At 39.4% G+C, this 24,750-nt stretch overlaps 2 protein-coding genes across 2 annotated transcripts in view; both read right to left on the bottom strand.

Annotated features, from left to right (window-relative positions):
• The window catches only part of LOC115225911 (protein O-mannosyl-transferase TMTC3), a 355,782-nt gene that overhangs the window by 13,498 nt on the left and 317,534 nt on the right, over positions 1–24,750 (bottom strand). The gene's annotated exons all lie outside the window — the stretch shown is intronic.
• Positions 3,699–24,750, bottom strand: part of LOC118768356 (citrate synthase, mitochondrial-like) — an 81,936-nt gene continuing 60,884 nt past the window's right edge. Inside the window, exons 7-10 of the mRNA XM_036514672.1 lie at positions 13,968–14,097; positions 7,660–7,761; positions 6,613–6,822; positions 3,699–3,996 (exon numbers count right to left, since the gene is read on the bottom strand). Coding sequence (XP_036370565.1) covers positions 3,832–3,996; positions 6,613–6,822; positions 7,660–7,761; positions 13,968–14,097 — 607 coding nt within the window. The 3' untranslated portion in view covers positions 3,699–3,831. The remainder of the gene's footprint in view (positions 3,997–6,612; positions 6,823–7,659; positions 7,762–13,967; positions 14,098–24,750) is intronic.

Here is a 24,750-nt window from a genome sequence, read left to right as displayed (position 1 = left end):
GAATTTATAGTGGGAGTTAAAAATAAAGGAAGATCTAAGGAAAACTCTAAAAGGGTCATAGGTAGAGAAAGATACAGTAAGAAAATTAAGGTTAACACTAGAAAAGAAGGCTATTTTTGTTTATATTTTAACTTTTATTTTTATATGGTAAGAAAGAATTTAGGTCAACATCTAGAGGTCAATTAAAATCAATAGCAAATGGTAGGGGAACTGTACCTATTCAAATTTATGGTGAAAATCAAATGTATAACTAAGGTAATTGTATTACATGTTAAATATAGAATAGAATTAGGAAAATTAGTAATTTTTTTATTTAAGTAAGGTTAATTTAGTTTACTATAAAGTCAATTAAAAGTTACCCATGGGTATATCAAAATTATTAGGGGTATCTGCTCTAGTCCATAATTTACCTTCAAATTCTATGATAATTTTTCTAGCTAGTAGAACTATGTCAATTTCTTCTCTAGATATAAGGGAGCAATTCATGGCAAAAATAAGCAATTTATTTAGCAAAATGGGGGATATACTAGAATAATAATTATTGATATCAAATTGAATAAAAGTGAAACTGCTAGTGTTAACGAGAGAATTAAACCAATCTATTACTTCATCAGTATTAAACCACAGACTTAAGGGAAGGATAGGGGTTATTTGGGGTAGAACATTGTCCAAGATAGATTTACTAAGTTGGCTAATGTCTGACTTAGTTGGACATATAAGTCTTACCAAGGGGTTTTCTAGGAAATTTCTTGTGGTCCTTAAGTTTAATCCTTGGTTCACAAGGTATAAGAGGCTCTGTTCTGTCGGTCAAATTGTAATTTTCCATAACTTCTTTAATTTCTAGATTAATTTTTTTCAAGTTATTCTTGGTTGTTATTTTATACTTTGAGTTAAGCTCCTTCTTAATGAGTCTGCTATAAAGCATGTAATCCAATATATAAAGATTTCCTGTTTTGTCTTTACATTATTGGAAAACCTATATGAAATTAGCCGAAGATTACTTAACATATTATATTTGTAGCTTTAATAAATTGTTATAGCATGAAACAATTGTACTAAATTACCGATCCATTCTTGTTGCTTATTTTTTGGTTATATATATATATATATATGCATATATACATATATATATACATACATACATATACACACATATATACACGCATGTATATCTATAGATATTTATGCCCATATATATACTTTTCTTTCCTCTCGCTATTTCTTCTTTTTCTACACCTCCACTTCTCCTTATTCCGTTCCCTTACAAGAGGAATGAACCCACTCGAATCTACTCAACATTCACTCCATGTTGACTGATGATAGAGTACGGACGGATTTTTGAAATCCTATGATACCCTACATACCTATTTAATTATGAAGATTTACAAACTTACTTTCTCAGTGAAACTCAATATACTCACCATTATAGATAATACCAAATGTACATTTTCAGTTTTTTCATGATGTAATGGAAGTCTTTGGTATAGCAATTGCATGCAGCTGAAGAGAGCTTTAAACCACCTGTTACGTTGATTATACATTGATGCAAGAATAGGTTGTTGCATAAATCTTGAAACATATGTACCGCGACATCCTTTGTGTTATGTTCTTTATTTCATTTTATACATACATATATATATATACATATATCTATATATAAACATCAGAAACATGGAGAACCTAAGCAACCTTAGCTGGACTTGTGCCTCAGCAGGGGAAATTTCTACGTGCAATCCGATGGTCATACATGACCAAAAGGAATGTTTACCCTTTACATACATATAATCATCATTTAACGTTCATTTTCTTTGCTTGGATGGGTTAATTAGAATCTATCGAGGCAGATCTTTCTATGGTCAGTTGCCTTTACTATTGCAAGATATTCTCTGAGGTTCAGCTGCCTGACCTCAGTCATCACCACTTCATCCTGTAGTATTAGATTCAACCCTGCGTTTTACCACATACAAATCTCAAATCACAATTTCAATCATGGTTTGTCCATGTGCGCAACAGAGATTTCATCCAATGCTCACATGATAGTTTAGTGGCACAACTAGAACTTTCCATGAATATAGCCTATAAATAGTTAAATTAACCACCAATTTTTGCAGTCTCACAGATATCAGAGCTAGTATGACATTAACTCTCACCAAATTCAAAGTTTCTTAGGTCGAATTCGAATTACACTTTCCATATAGTGGTCCTCACAGCTGCATATTCAATCAAGGATAATCGAAAAAGACATCATACAAACCATCCCCAATACTTGATATGTTTACCAGGTCAAGTGTTAAATTTCAAACATTTTCCTTCAATGTCATATTTGATATTTCATTTTTTTCCATTAATTGTATTGCACAAACTTTCTTCTTGATCTTCTCTGCTAAATTATACAGTGGACCAAATAAACACAGCACTGATTCTCTTGGTTGTATGGTTCATCTATCGTTATAATAATTCAACTCTGATTGTTGTTGGTTACAAATTCTTCATTTTAACAGCAGGAAAATACCATGACACCCCCCCCCTCTCATCAATATTTAACGTTTGTTTTCCATGCTGGCATAGGTTGGACAGCTTGACCAGAGCTGGTAAGGCCAAGGGCCACACCAAGCACCATTGGCTGTTTTAGTATGGTTTCTACAGCTGGATGCCCTTCCTAATGCCAATCACTCCATAGAATGTACTGGGTACTTTTAACATGGCACCAGCACTGATATCAATTCTACTATTGTGGATGGGTCTTCGTGAATACAGTAATGCCCCATATATCTCAGTCGTTAGTCATCTCTTTTGTAAGACTCAGTATCTTGAGACTAGCCTTCAATACTTCATCCCATGTCTTCCTGGGTTTCCTCCTTCCACAAGATCCATCTACATGCACATAAGCTAATTTTATATCTCATAGAAAAAGCAGCTTCATGATTTCAGCTAATATATCAATCAGAGGAATAAAAATGAAACAAAAACCAATCAGAGACAAAAACTAAATGCACAAAGTAATAAAAGAGGAGAAAAATTCCAACATGGCACAGCTGTAAATTTGTTCAAATATTTTACTGTCTGGATTATTATTACATTGTCATCAATATCAGCCCAGAGTTCACTTCCTCTATTTTTCAGATTATATTTTCATACTATTTTATATGTATTTATCATTATGGTTGTTGTTAGTTTTGCACAGGTTAGCTGGGCACAAGTATTGTGACACTAGGAACACCACCTGCTCCATTGTCACATCTACAAGGTGACAGAACAATGGCTACATCAATGGAACTTAGGTTAACTCTCTAGTTAGTGGCACCAGCAGACACTTTTACACAGACACATATACAGAAACCTACACACACACAAATGTACTTGTGTATATGTATACATGTGTGTATGTGTATATATACACACACACACACCTATGTATATGTATGTATGTATATATATATGTATATATATATATATATATATATATATATATATTATAGCCACACATGCATTTTAGATGACACATATAGTAAATGCATTTATGTGTGTGTATGTATACACAAACACCCCTACTTATCAAAGTTAGATAAGGCTAATGCCACACACACACACACATATATATGTATGAACACATATATAAACACATGTATAAACATACATATATAAATGTGCAACACAAATACACAAAATACATGCATGCACACATCTATACCTGTTCATGCTGGTGCCATAATCTCAATGAAGAACAGTTTTTTTGCCTGTCCCATATTTAGTAAGTGACTGAAGTGAGTGGGGGAGAAGAGAGAGAGAGAAAAGAGAAAGAGAAGGGAGGGGGAAGGGCATAGTAGACTATTATGCAGCACCAGCCAGCTTCTTCAAGTGCTTGATATCAAAGGATTTTGGACGTTCCAAGGGAAGACCAAGTGCTCGGGACCAGATAAGTGACGCCATGCAACCCAGGGCACGAGACACACCAAACAGTACTGTGTAGTAGTTCATTTCCTTTAGATTGTAGTACTGAAAAAGAAAGAGAGAGGTACATGAGACAACATTTACAGGAAATTACTGTGTCACATATTTTAGGAAACGTAATTCAAAGTTTTAAGTCCGATGGAGTTCTGGTTTGAGCACCCCATTGTAACTTTTCTATTTTTTAGAATATTCATCAAGTGCTAGCCATTGTCATTTTCATAGATTACAATCATAGAGAACCCACTTTTTCTCACTTGTGATGATTTCACCAAGGAAAGGTTTGGTAGCAAGTCTAATCTTCAATGTTTGACAGAAGGAAACTTTTTGATTAAAGCTGAGAAACGGTCGGATAGTGAAGAGACCTAGTAACGAATTTTAGATACATTTCGTAATTCGCAACAGTGTTTATAAGGCCGAGGTGTGAGTTGAACTGCTTTGTTAACTCTTGAGCAGTTTGCTTGGAATTTTCCTCAACTAAGGATTTTAGAAGCTGGATATAGACTGATCTTGATTGCCCAGATTCAAGTGAAATCGGCAACAGAAAAATTTCTCAAGCAAAACTGGTCAAACCATCATTGGCAAGTTCAGACACCTAGAGCTTCACTTCCACAGACAGAGAAAATATTTCTTGCAAAGACGAATTTCACTTTTCACCTCACAATGCAGATTTTGCAGTGCCCACTCCTATTAAATATATAGCTTGGATGTTCTATGATCTTCCATCTGATATCATATGGGGGAGGGGGGGTCCCCTTAGCCTTTGAGGTACCACATATGGCACTCCGAGGACCATGACAAAACGTCTTTCTGGGACACTGACTAGTGGTTGCAGAAGCACCACTTGAAAGAGTGAACAAAAATTCTTAAAACTATAATTAAGCCTGGCATGTTAAATAATCATAGAAATTCTCTCAAAACATGTTCATTTCAAGCGCTACCTAGTGGAAAATTAGGTTTCCCCATTTGCTGTTTAAGCTTATGTGAAAGCTTAATGAAATAGATTCTAGCTTCCATTTTCCCTCTGGTCCCATCCTCAATCCCCACCCCTGTTAACCGTTTGACATTTTTGTCCTAGCATTTCTGCTTCCACGAGGTGAAAAGTTAAATCTGTCTATATATAGAGTCTGAGGAGCTACCCACAAAATTATAGCTTTCGTGGATATGAAAGCATTGGTCACACTATGACAAGACTTTAACTTTGTTTTAGTATGTATGGAAATTATAGCTTTCATGGATATGAAAGCATTGGTCACACTATGACAAGACTTTAACTTTGTTTTAGTATGTATGGAAATTATAGCTTTCGTGGATATGAAAGCATTGGTCACACTATGACAAGACTTTAACTTTGTTTTAGTATGTATGGAAATTATAGCTTTCATGGATATGAAAGCATTGGTCACACTATGACAAGACTTTAACTTTGTTTTAGTATGTATGGAAATTATAGCTTTCGTGGATATGAAAGCATTGGTCACACTATGACAAGACTTTAACTTTGTTTTAGTATGTATGGAAATCCTCAACTTTTAACATCCATTTTTCATGCAGGCATGGGATGACTGAACAGGAACTGGCAAGGTCAGGGGCTGCACCACGTTCCAGAGTCTGTTTTGGCTTCTGACACACACTCACGACTGGCTTCTATTATTGAGTCGGGGAGGCCTCTACAAGAAGAGTCCCCTACTGGCAAGAAATTGTAGTGAAACTGTCCTCAAATCACAGAACATTATCCTATAAAAGTAACAACTTTATTACACAAAGTAGTCTTAAATATAAAAATAGTCTATATAACCATGACTAGAGTTTTTTTGATGATTGGTGTACTCATTCAAGACTGTCCTGGGGCTAAACAACAACAGTCAGTTTAAAATCTCAGGTACCATGACAACCAAAATTATTTCTTAAGTCTGAAAGCTGAGTCAACAGAGAAGAGTTACAAAGAGATGAAATCTCCAGGTGGTTTAAATGTGTAAGTCTCTGATATCCGGGCAACCAGGAGTGATGACCTGGATGCAGCCCAGTCCCCTTACAGTGCAAGAAGTTAGGGGCCAAAACACTGGCCTGAGTGGGGCTTCTTCTCTGAAGACCTTCTGCTGTTCAGCTCTCTTGAGAGTTTCTTACCACTAGCTCCAGAAGCAGTCTGACCCTTTTAGAGTGTAAGAAGTTAAGGGCCAAATCACTTGCCTGAGGCATGGTTTCTTTTCTGAAGGCCTGCTTTTCAGCTCTCTTGGGTTTCTTACCACTAGCCATACATGGAGTCCAGCCTTTTTGAGAGTAAGAAGTTAAGGGCCAAAACAGAAGTAGGGTAGTTTCTCTGAAGACCTTCTGCTGTTTAGTTCTCTTACAAGCTTCCAACTATTAATGTATGTAGCATCATTCTAAGTGGAGGTCTACCAATGGTATGAACTCTCCACAAATAAACACACAACTAGAGAAAAATGGATGAACATTAACAAGAAAAAAAAAAAAAAAGAAGGCTACTTGATCTGCTAGAATTAGCAGCCAAACCAACCTCAGATTAGACTGTCTGTCTTTATAATAAAGTGACAGGATGTTATAACTTTAATGTATTTTAAGTATAGGTCTGCTGCATCAGAGCCAACCTGGTAGCTAAACAGCAACAACAACAACAACACAAATGTACCAAGTGAACTCTACCTGAAGTAAGACGCCACTGTGTGCGTCAACATTGGGCCAAGGGTTTTTGGCTTTTCCATGCTGCATAAGTGTGTCTGGAACGACTTTGTAGAGCTGTGACACCAGTTTAAATAGAGGGTCATCAGGTAGATGCTTCAGAGCAAACTCACGTTGGCAGGTGTAGCGGGGATCTGTTTTCCGTAACACAGCATGCCCATAGCCTGGCACAACCTGGAATAATAATAATTATAATGATTTCTTTTATTGGACACAAGGACAATATCAAAGGATGGATGACAGCACACACAACAAAACAAAAAGGTGGGGTTTACATCAATCACAGGGAAAGAAATATAAAAAAGGATACACAATAGAAATTAGAGAATAAATAATAATCACAATCCCCAACAGTGGGGAAGTCCACTTGGGGTAATCTGGGGTAAACCCCACACAAAAATCCCAGATTACTCTACCATCCTGGCATGGGAAAGTGCTCTCTTTCAGTTTCCTTCTTCCTGTTTAGAAAAGCATACTCAGAGTTGATCCAGTCAGTCTCACCAGTCTAATAATAATAATTAAAAGTAAAGCTGCTTACTAATTGATCCACCACGTTTGTCTGATTCCAGGATTGTAAAGAAAGAGGATGGGAAATTTAAAAAAGTACAATCCCAAAACATTTGAAATTGCAAGCATTTTGCCTGTAATAACTGGTGCATAAGGAACTGTGAGTAAAAATGCAGACATTAGTTCAATGAGACAGGAAAAGAATGTCCTGTAGAGCTACTGCAGAAAGTTTGGGTCTTAGGAACAAGAAGATTATCAGAAGGGTTTTAAGCACTTGAAAGACTTTTGAAAGCTTATGGAAACCAAAGGTTACAAGGTAGTAGCCTGCTAACCACATAAATTCTACCAAGAATAAGAGCCAGGCTCAAATTGATAATAATAATGGTTTCCAATTTTGGCACAAAACAAGCAATTTTAGGGGTAAGTCATCCCCAGTGCTCAACTGGTACTTATTTTACTGACAGACATGTTGGTTCTTATAATCGTCATCTGTTGCAAACTTACCTGCCCAGATTTCAAGGTGTTCCATATAAATTCCCTTAGTTGATCATCTGAAACTTCACCGCCAAGTTGCTGCTGTAACTTCGTCAACCACACAAGGACTTCCTGAAATATTCATGAATTTTAAACATGTAGAGATAATGTATGCTTTCACACACACACTGCTAAGAAACAGATAGAAAAAATCAGAAGCTATATCATGGTGGAGGTGCATGGCTTAGTGGTTTGGGTGTTGGACTAATATGATTGTAAGATTGTGGTTTCAATTCCTGGTTTGAGCAAAACACTTCATTTCATGTTGCTCCAGTTCACTCAGCTGACAAAAATGAGTAATCCTGCAATGGACTGGTGTCTTGTCTGGGGGTGGAGATACATATATCATCATCCATTGTCCATGCCGGCATGGGTTGGACAGTTTGACTGGGCTGGCATGCTGGAAGGCTACACCAGACTCCAGTCTGATTTGGCATGATTTTCTACAGCTGGATCCCCCTCCTAATGCCAACCACTCCGAGAATATAATGGGTGCTTTTATGTGCCATTTGCATGACACTGGGGTGCGTTTACGTGCCACCAGCTTGGGTGCCAATTTGTGTGACATTAGTATAAGCCATGACTGCAATTTTGCTCAGCTTGATGGGTCTTCTTCTCAAGCACACAATGCCAAAGGTCTTGGTCATTGCCTCTGTGAGGCCCAACACTCAAAAGGAATTCAGCCACCTCACCTCTGTGAGGCCCAACACTCAAAAGGGACTCAGATGTTTTACTTCCTTGAGGCCCAATGCTTGAAAGGAACTCAGCTGTTTTGCCTCTGTGAAGCCCAACGTTTACATGCTGATTCTTTATGTGCCATCAGCACAGGTGCACTTGCCTTGACGGGTCCTCTCAAGTACAGCACATTGCCAAAGGTCTTGGTCACTAGTCATTGCCGCAGTGAGGCTCAAAGTTCGAAGTTCATGCTTCACCACTTCATCCCATGTCTTCCTGGGTCTACCTCTATCACAGGTTCCCCCTACAGTTAGAGATCGGCACCTCTTTACACAGCTGTCCGCATCCATATGCATCATATGACCATACAAGCACAGTCCTCTCCCTTGCACACCACATCTGATTCCTCTTATGCCTAACTTTTCTCTTCAGATGCTTACTCTGTCAAACATGCACACTGACAATGCACATCCAGTGAAGCATACTAGCTTCATTTCTTTCAAGCCTATGCATGTCCTCAGCTGTTATAGCCCATGTTTCACTGCCATGCAGCATAGCCGTTCGCACATAAGCATCATACAATCTACCTTTCACTCTGAGAGAGAGGCCCTTTGTTGCCAGCAGGGGTAGAAGTTCTCTGAACTTTGTCCAACCTAATCTTATTCTCACAACTACCTCTTGGAACATTCACCTCCACCACTAACTATCTACTACTTCTAGCTTTCTCTGCTGGCAGTTGGAGTCTATTTTCTGCACATCTTCAGTGTTTATTGTACCTGTACACCTACAACATACAAAGGTTAGCATCCCTGTTAACCTTCCTTTGATGTTGCTGCACCTTTTGTGTGTCCAAAGCTCACACTGGGTGCATCTTATGGAGTTTCTACCTACATCTTTTCTACAGATTGAGCAAAGGCATCTACCTGAAGGGATTTGTGATTTGTCTGCCTTCTTACTAAGACTTTGGCTTTTTGCCAGGTTAATTCTATTAGAATTTTCTTATTGTTAAATAAAATTTCATCAAACCATTTCTCTATTATTTATGACTTTATACATTCCGTTTTCTTTCGTATCGTACTATATATTCTATATTTTGTAGAATGACACAGCTTTTTTTGAGTACTACCAGATTACTCGAATCCATATATTGCGACTTAAAATATATATATATATATATATACACACCAAGGAAACTGGCTCTATGAGCCTACATGACTCAGGAAGGATCTTTATTCTTTTATGATATTATGACAATATCTTTTCTCTAAGGCAGTGATTCTCAACAGGGGTTAATATAAGATAAATTGTTAGACTTCTAAAGCACACAAAATAACAGAGACAAAGAGAATATATATGATATACATATATGGAATGATTTGTTTGTCATTGCAACATCTGAACAAAGATAAAATTTGTTTCACATTTGAGTAGTAAATAGGGCATCAACAAAATCCTTTAAACAAACCCAAGTTTTAATGAGAAGCTCAACCACTAACAATCTATATGAACAGAATTTTTTATTTTAAATTCAATTCATAATATTTAATCATAAAAATATAATTTTTTAAACATCAAAAGGATATGAGGGTCCATAAGAGTAAATTAGAAACCAAAGCAGGCCATAAAAAAATGACTGAGAAACACTGCTCTAAGGTATAAAAGAAAGTTATTGTTATCATTAACAATCCTTTCGACTATAGGTGGTACTACAACTACTACTACCAAATAATAATAATAATAATAATCCTTTCTACTAAAGCTACAAGGCTTAAGATGTGGGGGGAGGGGGGATAGCCAATTACATTGACCCAGCACTCAGCTGGTACTTATTGTATCAATCCTGAAAGGTAAAGTTGACCTCAGCGGAATTTGAACTGAGAACATGAAGACACATAAAATACTGCTAAACACTTCACCCAGAGTGCTAACGATTCTGCCAGTTCACCGCCCAAATGTTTTGGCTTTTGCCAAATTAGATTGAAGCTTGGTGCAGCCTCCCGGCCTGCCAGTTCTCAGTCAAACCATCCAACCCACGCCAGCATGGAAATTGGATATTAAATGACGATGATGAAGAATAGTTTCACATTTCAGCAAAAAGCCAGCAATTTTAGGGAAAGAGAGTTGGTTGAGACCATTGACCTCAGCATTATTTGAACTCAGAATGAAGATAGCTGGAAGAAATGCCAGTCAGCATTTTCTCCAATGCTCTAATGATTTAGCCATCTTACCAATGATGAATATAACGAACTGGCATGGGAAGGGAAAGGCTATTTGGCTGGTAATCATCAACCTCCAAAGAATGAAAGGCAAAGTTGGTTTCAGCAGAGATTGAATATTTGAATCCAGAATTGAATTCACAACAAATTCCACATAATAACAAAGGTAAAAAGACTCCGGTACAGTCATGAATGACACCCAACACAACCTGGTCCAGGAATTGAACTCACAACCTCATGATTGTGAGGCCAATGCTCTAACCACTGAGCTATGCACCTTCACACACACACACACACAATAAAAGAGTAAAGACCCCTTTGGTCTTGAATGACCATGGGATTGCACCTAGAAAGTTCCCCTTGGAGGCACAAGTCCAGATTGTTTATGGAAAACCAGCAGTCATCCATGCATAACAGGCTCCCCTCTCCAAAGGAAAAGCAAAAACTGATGCAGTTTGGCACCAGTGACATTGCAACTCATTTCTGCAGCTCAGTAGAACTGGAGTAACATGAAATAAAGTGTCTTAAGAACACAACACACAGTCCAGTCCAGGAATTGAACTCACAATCTCACAATTGTAAGCCCAACGTTCTAACCACTGAGCTATGCACCTTCATCATCATCATTATCATTTAATGTCCGTTTTCCATGCTAGCATGGGTTGGACGATTTTGACTGAGGGCTGGCAACCAGATGGCTGCACCAGACTCCAGTCTTGATCTGGCAGAGTTTCTACAGCTGGATGCCCTTCCTAACGCCAACCACTCCGAGAGTGTAGTGGGTGCTTTTATGTGCCACCTGCACGGGGGCCAGTCAGGCGGTACTGGCAATGACCTCGCTCGAATCTTTTTACACATTCCACCGGCACAGGTGCCAGTGAAGCGACATTGGTAACGATCTGCTCTGGCAATGATCACGCTCGGATGGTGTTCTTGGCACCCTACTAGCACCGGCATAAGTGCCAGTAAGGCGACACTGGTAACAATCATACTCAACTAGCTGCTATGTCAACGATCACACTCGTATGGTGCTCTTTGCACCCCGCTAGCACGGATGCCAGTCATCGAAATTATTTTGATTTTGATTGATTGATTTCACTTGCCTCAACAGGTCTTCGCAAGCAAAGTTTAATGACCAAAAAAGGAATACGCATAAGCGGGGTGGTTATGCTCCTGGCATAGGCCATGGGTTATGGTCTCATCTGGCTTGCTGGATCTTCTCGAGCACAGCATATTTCCAAAGGTCTCAGTCGCTAGTCATTTCCTTGGTGAGGCCTAATGTTTGAAGGTCGTGCTTCACCATTTCATCCCAGGTCTTCCTGGGTCTACCTCTTCCACAGGTTCCCTCAACCGCTAGGGTGTGGCACTTTTTCACACAGCTATCCTCATCCATTCTCGCCACGTGACCATACCAGCGCAGTCGTCTCTTGCACACCACATCTAATGCTTCTTAGGTCCAACTTTTCTCTCAAGGTACTTACACTCTGTCGAGTATGCACACTGACATTACACATCCATCGGATCATACTGGCTTCATTCCTTGCGAGCTTATGCATCCTCAGCAGTCACAGCCCATGTTTCACTGCTGTGTAGCATGGTTTTTCGTACACATGCATCAAACAGTCTACCTTTTACTCTGAGCGAGAGGCCCTTTGTCACCAGCAGAGGTAAGAGCTCTCTGAACTTTGCCCAAGCTATTCTTATTCTAGCAGCTACACTTTCAGTGCACCCTTCTCCACTACTGATTTGGTCACCTAGATAACGGACGCAATCAATTACTTCTAGTTTTTCTCTCTGGAATGTGGCGGAAGATGGTCTCTGTGCATTTTCAGTGTTTATCGCTCCCGAGCATCTGTCACATACAAAAACTATCTTCCCAGTTAGCCTTCCTTTGATATTACTGCACCTCTTTTGTGTCCATAGCTTATACTGGGTACACCTTATAGAGTTTCTACCTACGCCTCTACTACAGATCAAGCAGGGCCATCTACCTGAAGGGATTTGTGGTTTGCTTACCTTCCTACTTATTAGGACTTTGGTTTTAGCTAGGTTGATTCTAAGGCCCTCCGATTCTAATCCTTGTTTCCAAACTTGAAACTTCTCCTCTAGTTCTGATAGCAACTCAGCGATTAGAGCAAGGTCATCAGCATAGAGGACTCTCAGGGGCATCCTGTCTGGAATTCCTCCGTTATTGCCTGGAGGACTATAATAAATAGGCGGGGGCTGAGGACTGAACCCGAGTGGACCCCAACTTCTACCCTGAATTCTTCAGTGTACTCGTTGCCAACCCTTACATTACTTACAGTGTCCCTGTACATGGCTTGCACAGCTCTCACTAACCATTCATCTATCCCTAGTTTCCTCACTGACCACCAGATAAGGGATCGGGGGACCCTGTCAAAGACTTTCTCCATGTCAATGAAAGCCAGGTACAGGGGCTTATCTTTGGCTAGGTATTTCTCTTGCAGCTATCTTACCAGAAATATGGCATCAGTGGTGTTTTCCCTGGCACAAAACCAAACTGCATCTCATCTAAACTAACTCTCTCTCTAATTAGTTGGGCTATGACCCTCTCCGTAACCATCATTACCTGATCCAACAGCTTGATACCTCTGTAATTACTTGTATCTAGGGCGTCACCTTTACCTTTGTAGCAGTTAACTATTATGCTGCTACACCTGTCATTGGGTATGACTCCTTTGTGTATCACCTGATTAACTATACGGGTGACTAGGCTATAGCCAACACTGCTAGATATTTTGAGCATCTCTGCAGTAATTCCTGATGGGCCTGGGGCTTTCCCTGTCTTCATGCTTCTAATTGCTTTGACGTCCAAAGAACTGTCAACTCGGATAGCTGGTCCCTCTGTTGGGTTGACATGCGGCAGACTCTCTTTATCCCATTCATTTTCTTTATTCAGCAACCTTTCATAGTGGCGTCTCCAAACCACTCTCTTTGCAGCCACATTTAGTGCAAGTGAACCATCATCCATGCAAACACATTTCTCTCCTACCACATCACGATTCTCTCTCACACACTGCCTTGCAACACAAAATACCGCAAGTCTTTCATCCTCATGGCTCAGAACATTGGCAAATTTTTTGGCTAAATAAACCTGCTTCCTAGCTCCCCTTCTGGCAGTCTGATACACTTCCCTGCTACCACCGTTCTTCCAGTCGTTCCAAGCCTGTTTCTTTTGTCTAATAGCCCTGTCAACAATATTGTTCCATCACCACGTTATTTGGGGTCTTGAGGGGACTTTGCACCATCCACAGATCTGGTCAGTGGCTCTCAGCAGGTTGTCCTTCACTCAATAACAAATAAGATAGTAAAAGGAAAAATAAAAGTAAAATAAAAAATACTGAGTAGAGGTAGTTATAAAGTCACCTGATTAGCAAGTCCGTGAAGTGGCCCTGCAAGACCATTCATTCCTCCTGCAAATGCTAAATAAGGGTCAGAAAGGGCACTGCCTACAAGATGAGTTGTGTGGGCACTGACATTGCCTCCTTCATGATCACTGAAAGAGAGAGAGAGAGAGAGAAAAGATAAAGAGATTGACAAATATACAAATAAATAGTGGACTGACTGTTAATTATTCTATACTTATAAAGAACAGCACCATTGCCACAATTAGCTTCAAAATATCAAAATACATAAATTGGATTTGGTAGATGAAAACTGAAAGAAGTTGTATATGTGAGTGTCTGTCTACCACCACTGCTTGACAACTGATGTTGGTGCATTTACATCCACGTAACTTAGTAGTTTGGCAAAAGAAATCAATAGAATAAGTACTAGGTTTTTAAAAAAAGCCTTAGGGTTAATTTATTCAACTAAAATTCTTCAAGAGAGACAGAGAAAGAGAGAGAAAAGACAGATAAAAAAATAAATAGTAGATTGTTCATTATTTTATGGTTATAAAAACTGCACTAATCCATAGCTACTATTAGTTTCAAAATATCAAAATACATAAATAGATTGAACATCTAACATTAATACAGACTGACATCCTAAAGCCTGTATGGTTTCACTTAAATTTTAGAGGACCTGCAAAGGTCATGAACATTGCTCCTTTATTTTGGCTTAGAAAGTAAAAAGGAAAAAAGTGTAAGCATGGCTGTGTGCTAAGAAGTTTGCTTCCCAACTAGATGGTTCAAGGTTCAGCTCCACTGCGTGGTACCTTGGGTATCTTCTATAGCCTTGGGCCAACCAAAGCCTTGTGAGTGGATTTGGTGGATAGAAACCAAAAGCCCATTTTATGTGGGTGTCCTAGCAGCACTTGACAACTGGTATTGGTGTGTGTTTATGCCCCCATAACTTAGCTGTCTGGCAAAAAAGACCAATAGAATAAGCACCCAGTTTTGGGGGGTGGGGTCTAGGGTCAGTTCATTCAATAAAAATCCTTCAAGGCATCTGCAGTCTACTGACTGAAACAAGTAAAAGAGATGATGATAATAATATATATACTGTCTGTTTGTGTCTCCTTGTCTTGACATTACATGTTAGCTGTAAATGATTGTCACTGTTATACAAGCAGTGCCATTCATTTCCGAATATTTGGCACAAACATGTTTGGTCATGGGGAAACCAAGGCAGGTCAGAGACAGGAAACCCATCAGGCCATAGAGAATCTGCTCCAGCCCTTTAAGCATTCAAACCAGCTATAACAGGCTCAAGTATTCTACCTGTTCTATGTTCAAACAGACCAGATCCGGCCTCTTGCACATAGCCTACGATATCATTCTAAGAATAAACAATTGCATCATCAAAAGCTAAGAGATATTGCATGATTATAATCGGGAATGTTATTTATATATGTATCTGTTCATAGCCAGATTAAGACCCTTAGAGGCCTTAAGCATTTAAAATATTTTGGTGCCCACTCCACCATGTGTAATTCAAAATATAAACAATACTAAATGATGGATAAATTTTTATTTTTCAATGTGAAACAAAATAAGGAGGAAATAACGTTTATTTTTATATACGTCCACTATTTTTATTTGAAGTTTTCTCCCTCCTTTCATTTTAGGTGAAAACTGAGCCCTAATTCTTCTGTTAACTTATGCATCCAGCACATGTGTACATATTTATCAATACAAAGCTTGATCGAGACCCATTGAGACCGTAAGCATCTAAAAGATTTGGTGCCCACCTCACCATATGTAATTCAAAATATAAATAATAAGCAATAAAATAAATTTTAATTTTTTAAAGTGAAACGAAACTGACAGTAAGATGGAAAAAAATATTTTTGTATACTTTCACTTTATTTAGATTTGAAAAGTTTTCTCTTACTTTTTATTTTTAATTTCTAAGTCTTTGATCAGATCCTCACAATGACACCAGGAACACTTTGAAATTATATATTTCCAATCATGTAAACCACTTTGAAATTACATTTTAGCAAGTTTAAAGAGATTTCTTTTGTGCTATAAGCCATTACCATTCCTGTGGTATCCCCACATCCCTTGATGCCCTAAGCACAAGCTTATTTTACTTAATGCTTACTCCAGCACTGTATTTATTGACTTATCTACATATGATTAGGTGCTGGCATGTCTGAGTGTTAAGAAGTTTGCTTCCCAACTACGTGGTTCAAGTGTCTTCTCCTATAGCCTTGGATTTGGTAGATGAAAACTAAAAAAGTTATTTGTGTGTATGTGTTTGTCCCCCACCACTGCTTGACAACTGGGGTTGGTACATTTACATCCCTGTAACTTAGCAGTTTGGCAAATGAAGCCAATACAGTGAGTACTAGGTTTTTTATTTTTTAAAAAAGTCCTAGGGTTGATTTATTTGACTAAAAAAAATTCTTCAAGGCAGTGCCTCAGGGTGGTTACAGTCAAAGGACTGAAACAAGATAAAAGATATATATGAATCTATATATGTGTGTATTAAAATACATAAAAGTATTTAATGATGATACTAGCACTAGACAGATTATTTCATACAAAGACTAATACAGTGCTACTGTCCTCTTTAGTGAGTAACCAGCACTGCAACCTGCACAGTCCACACACACACCTATACACCACACTAGCCATACTCCTTGTCATCCCTCGTACGGCCATTGACACTTTTATAATTTATTTTTGACATGTAATATTAATAAATAGATAAGAACAGTAATTCTAACCTTGTAACATTCTAAATGGGTTGACTTTAAAAAAATAAATGACATGAAAGAGACAGAATACAAGAGGTGACTTGCAAATAAACACAACAATAATAAAATACATAAATATTTTCCGTTTAGTATTTTTGTATGTTTCTCAGCTAATGTTATTCACATCTTTATATTGGTACACACACACATATAGATATCTATATTTATCAATTTATACTTATGAGTACCTTTCCTTCATTAGACACTAAACTCTGCTTGTGAAGATCTGGTGAGGCAAGTGAAATCAAAATCGAATCAAATTCGATGACTGGCACCTGTGCCAGTGGAGCACTAAGAGCACCATCTGAGTGTGATCATTGCCAGAGCAGACGGCTGGCTTCCATGCCGGTGGCACGTGAAAAACATTCAAGTGAGGTCATTGCCAGTTCCATTAGACTGCCTCTTGTGTAGGTGGCACGTAAAAAACACCATTTGAGTGTGGCCGTTGCCAGTACCGCCAGACTGGCCGTTGTGCCGGTGGAATGTAAAAGCACCCACTACACTCTCAGAGTGGTTGGCATTAGGAAGGGCATCCAGCTGTAGAAACTCTGCCAGATCAGATTGGAGCCTGGTGCAGCCATCTGATTTGCCAGTCCCCAGTCAAATCATAAGTGAAATTGTTGTCATGGCTGATTTCAATATTGCCTGACTGGTACCCATATCCATGGTACGTGAAAAGCACCCACTCTACTCTCAGAGTGGTTGGCGTTAGGAAGGGCGTTCAACTGTAGAAATCTTGCCAGATCAGATTGGAGCCTGGTGCAGCGTCCTGACTTGCCAGTCCGCAGTCAAATTGTCCAACGCATGCCAGCATGGAAAGCAGGCATTAAACGATGATGACACACACACACACACACACACACACAATGGGCTTCTTTTGGTTAGTGTCTAATAAACTAGAGGCTGTAGTAGAAGACACTTGTTCAAGGTGCCAAACAGTGGGACTGATCCCAGAACCATTTAGGAGTTACATGAAGCTGCATGTTTCTGCCAACTGCATGATTACAAACACAAACAAACTCACACAGCCACGCCTACACCTATAAAGCATATATCCAATATGTTCCAGGAGGTTTGAATGCAAATATACGAAGTCACTCTTCTGTATATCACAGTAGAACAGCAACTTTTATGACAATTCAGTGCAATATGCTTCTATTATGCAACCCTGAAGTGAGCTGTCTGCTTGGAGATTAACTGGTTAATAATACTTTTATGATCCTCATAAGAGATAAGTAGACACAAACAATATTAGCTTATCCAGTAAGACATTTATGAACACACATTTTCTGGAGGTACTTAATTGTGAATTGGTAATGCAGTGGTTCAACTTCCAGAGGTGGGTCATTTCTCTTATATTGACTAATTTCAGGCTTGTAAATGTAAAAGCGTGACTGTGTGGTAAGAAGCTTGCTTCCTAACCACATGGTTCTGGGTTCAGTCCCATTGCATAGCACCTTGAGTAAGTATCTTCTACAAGGGAGTGCTGAAAAAAGTTACTGGCTTTATGGGTATTGTGAAAGACTTGGTTAGAGGATCAACCTTCCACATTCTTTTACAGGGCTTAGAAAAACTGAAGGACCGCTGCAATAAGTGTGTGAATCTGAGAGGAGAATATGTTGCATAAAAATCATAATTAACCAATCCTCCTTTATTTTCTTTTACCCAAAGCCAGGAACTTTTCAGCACCCACTCATACTATAGTAAGCAAAGGTGTCCATAGATAAAAAAAAAAAGGGTTGAGAACCCCTGATTTGGGAAGTAAGAATGACCAGGCAATAAACTTTTTTTTTTGTTGATACTTGAAATTCCTTTGTTAGCTTGTACATTAGGAGTTATTAAAGTATAGGTGTATACTGGTACCCATACCAGTGGCACATAAAAAGCACTATTCAAGCATGGTTGATGCCAGTGACATGTAAAAAGTATCCACAACATTCTCAGATTAGTTGGCGGCAGGAAGGGCATCCAGCTGTAGAAACCTTGCCAGATCAGGTTGGAGCCTGGTGCAGCCTCCTGGCTTGGCAGTCCTCAGTGAAACTGTCCAACCCATGCCAGCATGGAAAGCAGATGTTACACAATGGGGATGATGATGAATACATACATGTACACAAACAATATTATTCAGTCACAGGTCAGTTTTCATCCAGGATATATGAAGATGGACTCTCCTATCAAAGACAACATCTGAGCGTTCAGCTTTTTTGACCAATGACTTGTTTATAATGATCAAAGTTTGTGTTGTACATGAGCTCACTGCCTTCCATCAATTCAATATTACCTGAAGAGGTGTATGGTGTACCACATGTCAGGTGTCAATGTGATCAGAGCAACATGTTTTGCTCAAGAACACAACACACCGCCTGGTCTAGGAATTGAAACCCCTGATCTTGCATTATGAGTGCAGCACCCTAACCACTAGGTCAAGCTTCCTCTTTCATTAAGTACACCTATGACCAAAAGTTTGTTTCTAAGCAAGGACAAATGTTCAAAACGTGAACATTTTCACTCTTCACACTAACCTCTTTCATTTTCATCAACAAACTTTAGCTTCTAGCTCACCCATCTCTTTCTCTCCCTCTATGCCATATTGTTTTAGGTCAGCAAGCTGTCTTACTGACAGGGTATAATTTCAACATCGCACCTCCCACAGACCAGCTTCAGTCAGTATTTTTAAAACAATCAGAACCATCAAATATTCACTTTGTGCCAATTACTAAACAATACACTGGCTTTCACAAACTATGACATTAACAGAGCAATGACCTCTCCATAACCTCTTAAAGCCCAGAACAAAAGTTTATTCTTTCACTGCTTTCACTTATTGGACAGTAGCCATGCTAGGGCACTGCTCTCAAAGGTAAAGTCAGTTATATAGGCACCCATACTTTGTCTAGTATTTATTTTATCATTAACATCATAATCATTTTAACATCTACATTTCCATGCTTGAACAGAGCAGATGAAGTTTACTGAAATAGATTTTCATACATATGATGAATGCCCTTCCTCTCACCAACCTTCTCTTACAAGCAAAGTAATATTTCCTCATGGCCAGACATGTTCTCACAGAATGTTGAAGATGAATGATACAGCATATATAACAGCGGCACTCATTTACACATACCCCAAGGAGACACAAACACACACACACGTATGTCTTTTCTCTGTTTTCTTTCCTCATTTGTTTCCATCAAAGAGCACAGGCTCAAAACATCAAAGACTCTCCTAATATTTCAGAGTCAAACTAATACATTTTGTTATCCTCTCACCTGTCCATGTCTTGTTTGATTGTACAATTTTGAACCATATTTATATATATATATATCATCATCATCACCATCATCGTTTAACATCCGTTTTCCATGCTAGAATGGGTTGGACGGTTCGACCGGGGTCTGGGAAGCCAAGAGGCTGCACCTGGCTACAGTCTGATTTGGCAATGTTTCTACGGCTGGATGCCCTTCCTAACGCCAACCACTCCATGAGTGTAGTGGGTGCTTTTTACGTGCCACCAGCACAGGTATCCAACTACAATTTCTATTCCATCCATAGTACATGACTATACCAGCGCAAACATCTCTCTTGCACACCACATCCAATGCTTCTTATGTCCAGCATTTCTCTCAGGGTGCTTACACTCTGTTGTATGTGCACACTGACATTACACATCCAGCAGATCATGCTAGCTTCATTTCTTTCAAGTCTACGCATGTCCTCTGCAGTCACAGCCCATATTTCACTACCGTGAAGCATGGCAGTTCGCACACATGCATCGTACAATCTACCTTTCACTCTGAGCAAGAGACCCTTTGTCACTAGTAGGGGTAGAAGCTTTCTAAACTTTGCCCAGGCTATTCTTATTCTAGTGGTAATACTCGCTGAACATCCACCCTCAATACTAACTTGGTCACCTAGGTAGCGGAAACTATCAACCACTTCTAGTTTCTCCCCCTGGAGCATGATGGAATCTGTTTTCTGAGTATTTGTGGTGTCTATTGCTCTTGTGCATCTGCTGCACACATAAGCTATCTTCTCGGTTAATTTTCCTTTGATGTTGCTGCACCTTTTATGTGTCTATAGCCTACACTGGGTACATCTTATGGAGTTTCTACCTACAATTTTTCTACAGATCGAGCAGGGCTACCTACATAAGAAGGTGTATGATGAGTTCGCCTTCCTACTTACTATAACTTTGCTACATTGACTCTAAGGCCTTTTGATTCTAAACCTAGCTTCCACACCCGAAATTTCTTTTCTAGTTCCGGTAGTGATTCTGCTATGAGGGCCAGGTCATCAGCACAGAGGAGCTCCCAGGGGCAACCCATCTTGAATTCCTCTGTTATTGCCTGGAGGACTATGATGAATAAAAGGGGACTGAGGGCTGAACCTTGGTGGACCCCTATTTCTACCTGGAATTCTTCACTATACTCATTGCCAATCCTAACCTTACTAACAGCCTCTCTGTATAGGGCCTGTACAGCCCTTATCAACCATTCGTCAATCTCCAATTTCTACATTGCCCACCAGATAAGGGATCAGCAGACCCTGTCAAAGGCTTTCTCCAATTCCACAAAAGCTAGTAGAGGGGTTTATCTTTAGCTAGGTATTACTCCTGCAGTTGTCGAACCAGGAATATGGCATCAGTGGTGCTTCTACCCGGAACAAAACCGAACTGCTTATCATCTAAGCAGACTCTCTCCCTAACCTTCATTACCTGATCCCTTGTAGTTATTTCTATCTAGAGCATCACCTATACTCTTGTAGCAGTTGACTATGGTGCTGCTACGCCAGTCATTGTGTATGACTCCATCATGAACTACCTGGTTTGCAATGCGGGTGACTAGGCCATAGCCCATACCACCAGATGTTTTAAGTATTTCAGCAGTGATTCCTGATGGGCCGGGAGCTTTTCCTGGTTTCATACCTTTAATTGCCTTATCTACTAGGGAGCTGTCTATTGGGATAGCTGGTCCCTCTACTGGCTCTCCTCCTCCCATTCATTCTCCACATTCAGCAGTCTTTCATAATGGCTTCTCCAAGCCTCTTTCTTTTCAGAAACATTAAAAGCAAGTGCCCCATCATCCATGCAGACGCATTTCTCTCCTGTGACATCACAATTTTCTCTAACACACTGTCTAGCAATCCGAAATACCTCAATTCTTTGGTCCTCACGTCACTGGACATTGGCAAACTTCTTTTCTGCTTCACCCATGGCTATGTGTGTGTGTGTGTGTGTGTGTGTATGTATATATATATATATATATATATATTTTGATGCCACCTCGCCTATGGTGGCATCATGTAAAAAGCACTTGATCAACTCTGCATGATGGTTGGTGTTAGGAAAGGCATCCAGCCATAAAAAACCATGCCAAAACAGACACTGAAGCCTGGTGCAGTCTTCTGCCTTACCCAGCTCCTGTCAAACTGTCCAACCCATGCCAGTAGGGAAAGCAAACATTAAATGATGATGAGACACACACACACGAGTGGACAAAAAAAAAGTATTCAACACATTTAGTAGGAGTTATATTTATCATTTAACCCTTTTGATATCAACCTGGCTGAAACCAGCTCTGGCTCTGTAGTACAAATGTCTCATTTTCATAAGTTCTGAATTAAAATCTTCCACCATACCTTAGTCACAATTTATGTTCCTAACACTAGCTTAATGATTACCAAGTTATTTTACAGAGCATCTCAAAATGAATTCAGTAACGAAAGGGTTAAAATGGGCAGGGAGCTGAATCAAACCTCCCTCTTTCCCTCATTCACTCTCTAACACACATGAGTTTCTTTCAGTTACTGTCTACCAAAACCACTCAGAAGAACTTGGTCAGCTCAGGGCTATAGCACACCACACTTGCTCTCAGAAGAAGAAGAAAAAGAAGCTAAGTCAACCAGAGCAAGATTTGAACATGAAGATACCTAACAAAAACCCAAGGCATTGTGTGTGATGCTCTACCAATTCTGCCAGTTACCAGCAGAAAAGAATAAAACCAAAATGACATCTTTTTTACTAAAATACAGAAATAGAGCAAGACCTGAATGATTTATGGCAGAGAAGGTCAAACTGTCAAAGTTTATACCACAACTGTGTGCATTTTAAACAAAACTCCTTCTGCAGTCAATCAGTGCCCAGCAAGACAAGGCAGCTGCACTATTTTATCCCCCACCCCACCCCGCGCCCCAAATATTGAAGAGGGAAAGTCATACATGCACCACCACCACCACCACACATATTTATTTAACCAGTCTGGTAGCACTTTTAAAAATACCCAACACATTGGAAAAAATATCAAATTTCTCTCTCTCTGTCATTCTGTTCTATTCCTATCAGATGTAAAAGAAATCTGCAGGTTTCTGCAAGTTGCAGAATCACACACACAAACACTCACAGAAGATGTGTGTGCATCGTATTACATGTCTCATTATTACTCATCTTTATAATAATAATAATAATGGTTTCAAATTTTGCCACAAGGGCAGCAATTTTGGGGGAAGGGATGAGTCAGTTGCATTGACCCCAGTCTTCAACTGGTATTTATTTTATTGATCCCAAAAGGATGAAAGACAAAGTCAAGCTTGGTGGAATTTGAACTCAGAATGTAGCGACAAGCGAAATACCACTAAGCATTTTTTCCAGTGTGCTAACAATTCTGCCAGCTCACCACCTTAATAATAATGCTTTCTACTAAAGGTACAAGGCCTGAAATTTGGGGGAGAGGGCTAGTCAATTACATTGACACCAGTGCTCGACTGGTACTAATTTATTGAACCCAAAAGGATTACAGGCAAAGTTGATCTCGGCAACATTTGAACTCAGAACGTAACGAGACAGGTGAAATAACGTTAAGCATTTTACCTGGCGTGCTAATGATTCTGCCAGCAACACCAAGCCAATAATTTCAGGGCATATGTCAATTACATCGACCCCTCCCCCAATATGCAACTACTACTTATTTTATCAACCCTGAGAGGGTGAAAGTCAACCTTGGTGGAATCTGAATTCAGAATTCCGCCAATGTTGACTAATAATCCTTTCTACTCTTGGCAGAAGGACTGAAATTTGATGGCAGCGGGGAAAGTTGATAACATTGACCCCAGTACTCAACTGGTACTTACTGACCCCAAAAGGATGAAAGGCAAAATCAACCACAGCAACATTTGAACTCAGAACACGAAAACAGACAAAATACTATTAATAACATTTTGCCCAGGATGCTAACTATTCTGCCAGCTTGCCACCTTCATCATCATCATCATCACCATTTAGCGTCTGCTTTCCATGCTAGCATGGGTTGGACGGTTCAACTGGGGTCTGTGAAGCCAGAAGGCTGCATCAGGCCCAGTCTGATCTGGCAGTGTTTCTACGGCTGGATGCCCTTCCTAACGCCACAATCCTTTCTTCTAAGGGTACAAGTCCTGAAATTTGGGGAGAAGGAACCAGTTGATTACATCGACCCCAGTGTGCCAGCGATTCAATAATAATAGAGAGAAGAAAGAAACATTTGCAGAGAAGTGTGCAGTGTACCATTGCAGACTTAGAATAGTCTCCCAACTTAATCTAGTTGGTTGGATCGAGGAATGATGGATGAGAAAGGATGAGAGGAAACAAAAGAAGAAAAAATTGAATGAAAGAGTACAAGAATGTGAACAGAAGAGTATGAAGGAGCGAAAATAAAAAAAGAGACAAAAAGATGAAGAGAAGAGAGTGATATTGAAAAAGAAGGGGAGTAAGGTTACAAGAGACAGTTATTAAGAGTGATATAAGGAAAAAAAGGCAAGGGTGAAAGTGAGAGAAAGAGTGCTTACTTCAATGCATCCATCATTACCTACACTCCCACCACCACCACCACCACCACCACCATCACCACCACCACCACCACCACCACCACCACACATACAGCATTAACATCCAGACTGAAACATGAATAAACATTTAACACAAGGCTGACTGTGGTTGAGGACTCCAATAAGGATAAGCCTTTTCACAAA

The sequence above is a fragment of the Octopus sinensis genome, linkage group LG28, assembly GCF_006345805.1.
Source record: "Octopus sinensis linkage group LG28, ASM634580v1, whole genome shotgun sequence".
NCBI classification, from domain to species: domain Eukaryota; kingdom Metazoa; phylum Mollusca; class Cephalopoda; order Octopoda; family Octopodidae; genus Octopus; species Octopus sinensis.
Note: the sequence above shows the minus strand (reverse complement) of the source record. Positions and strands in the feature narration are given on the sequence as shown.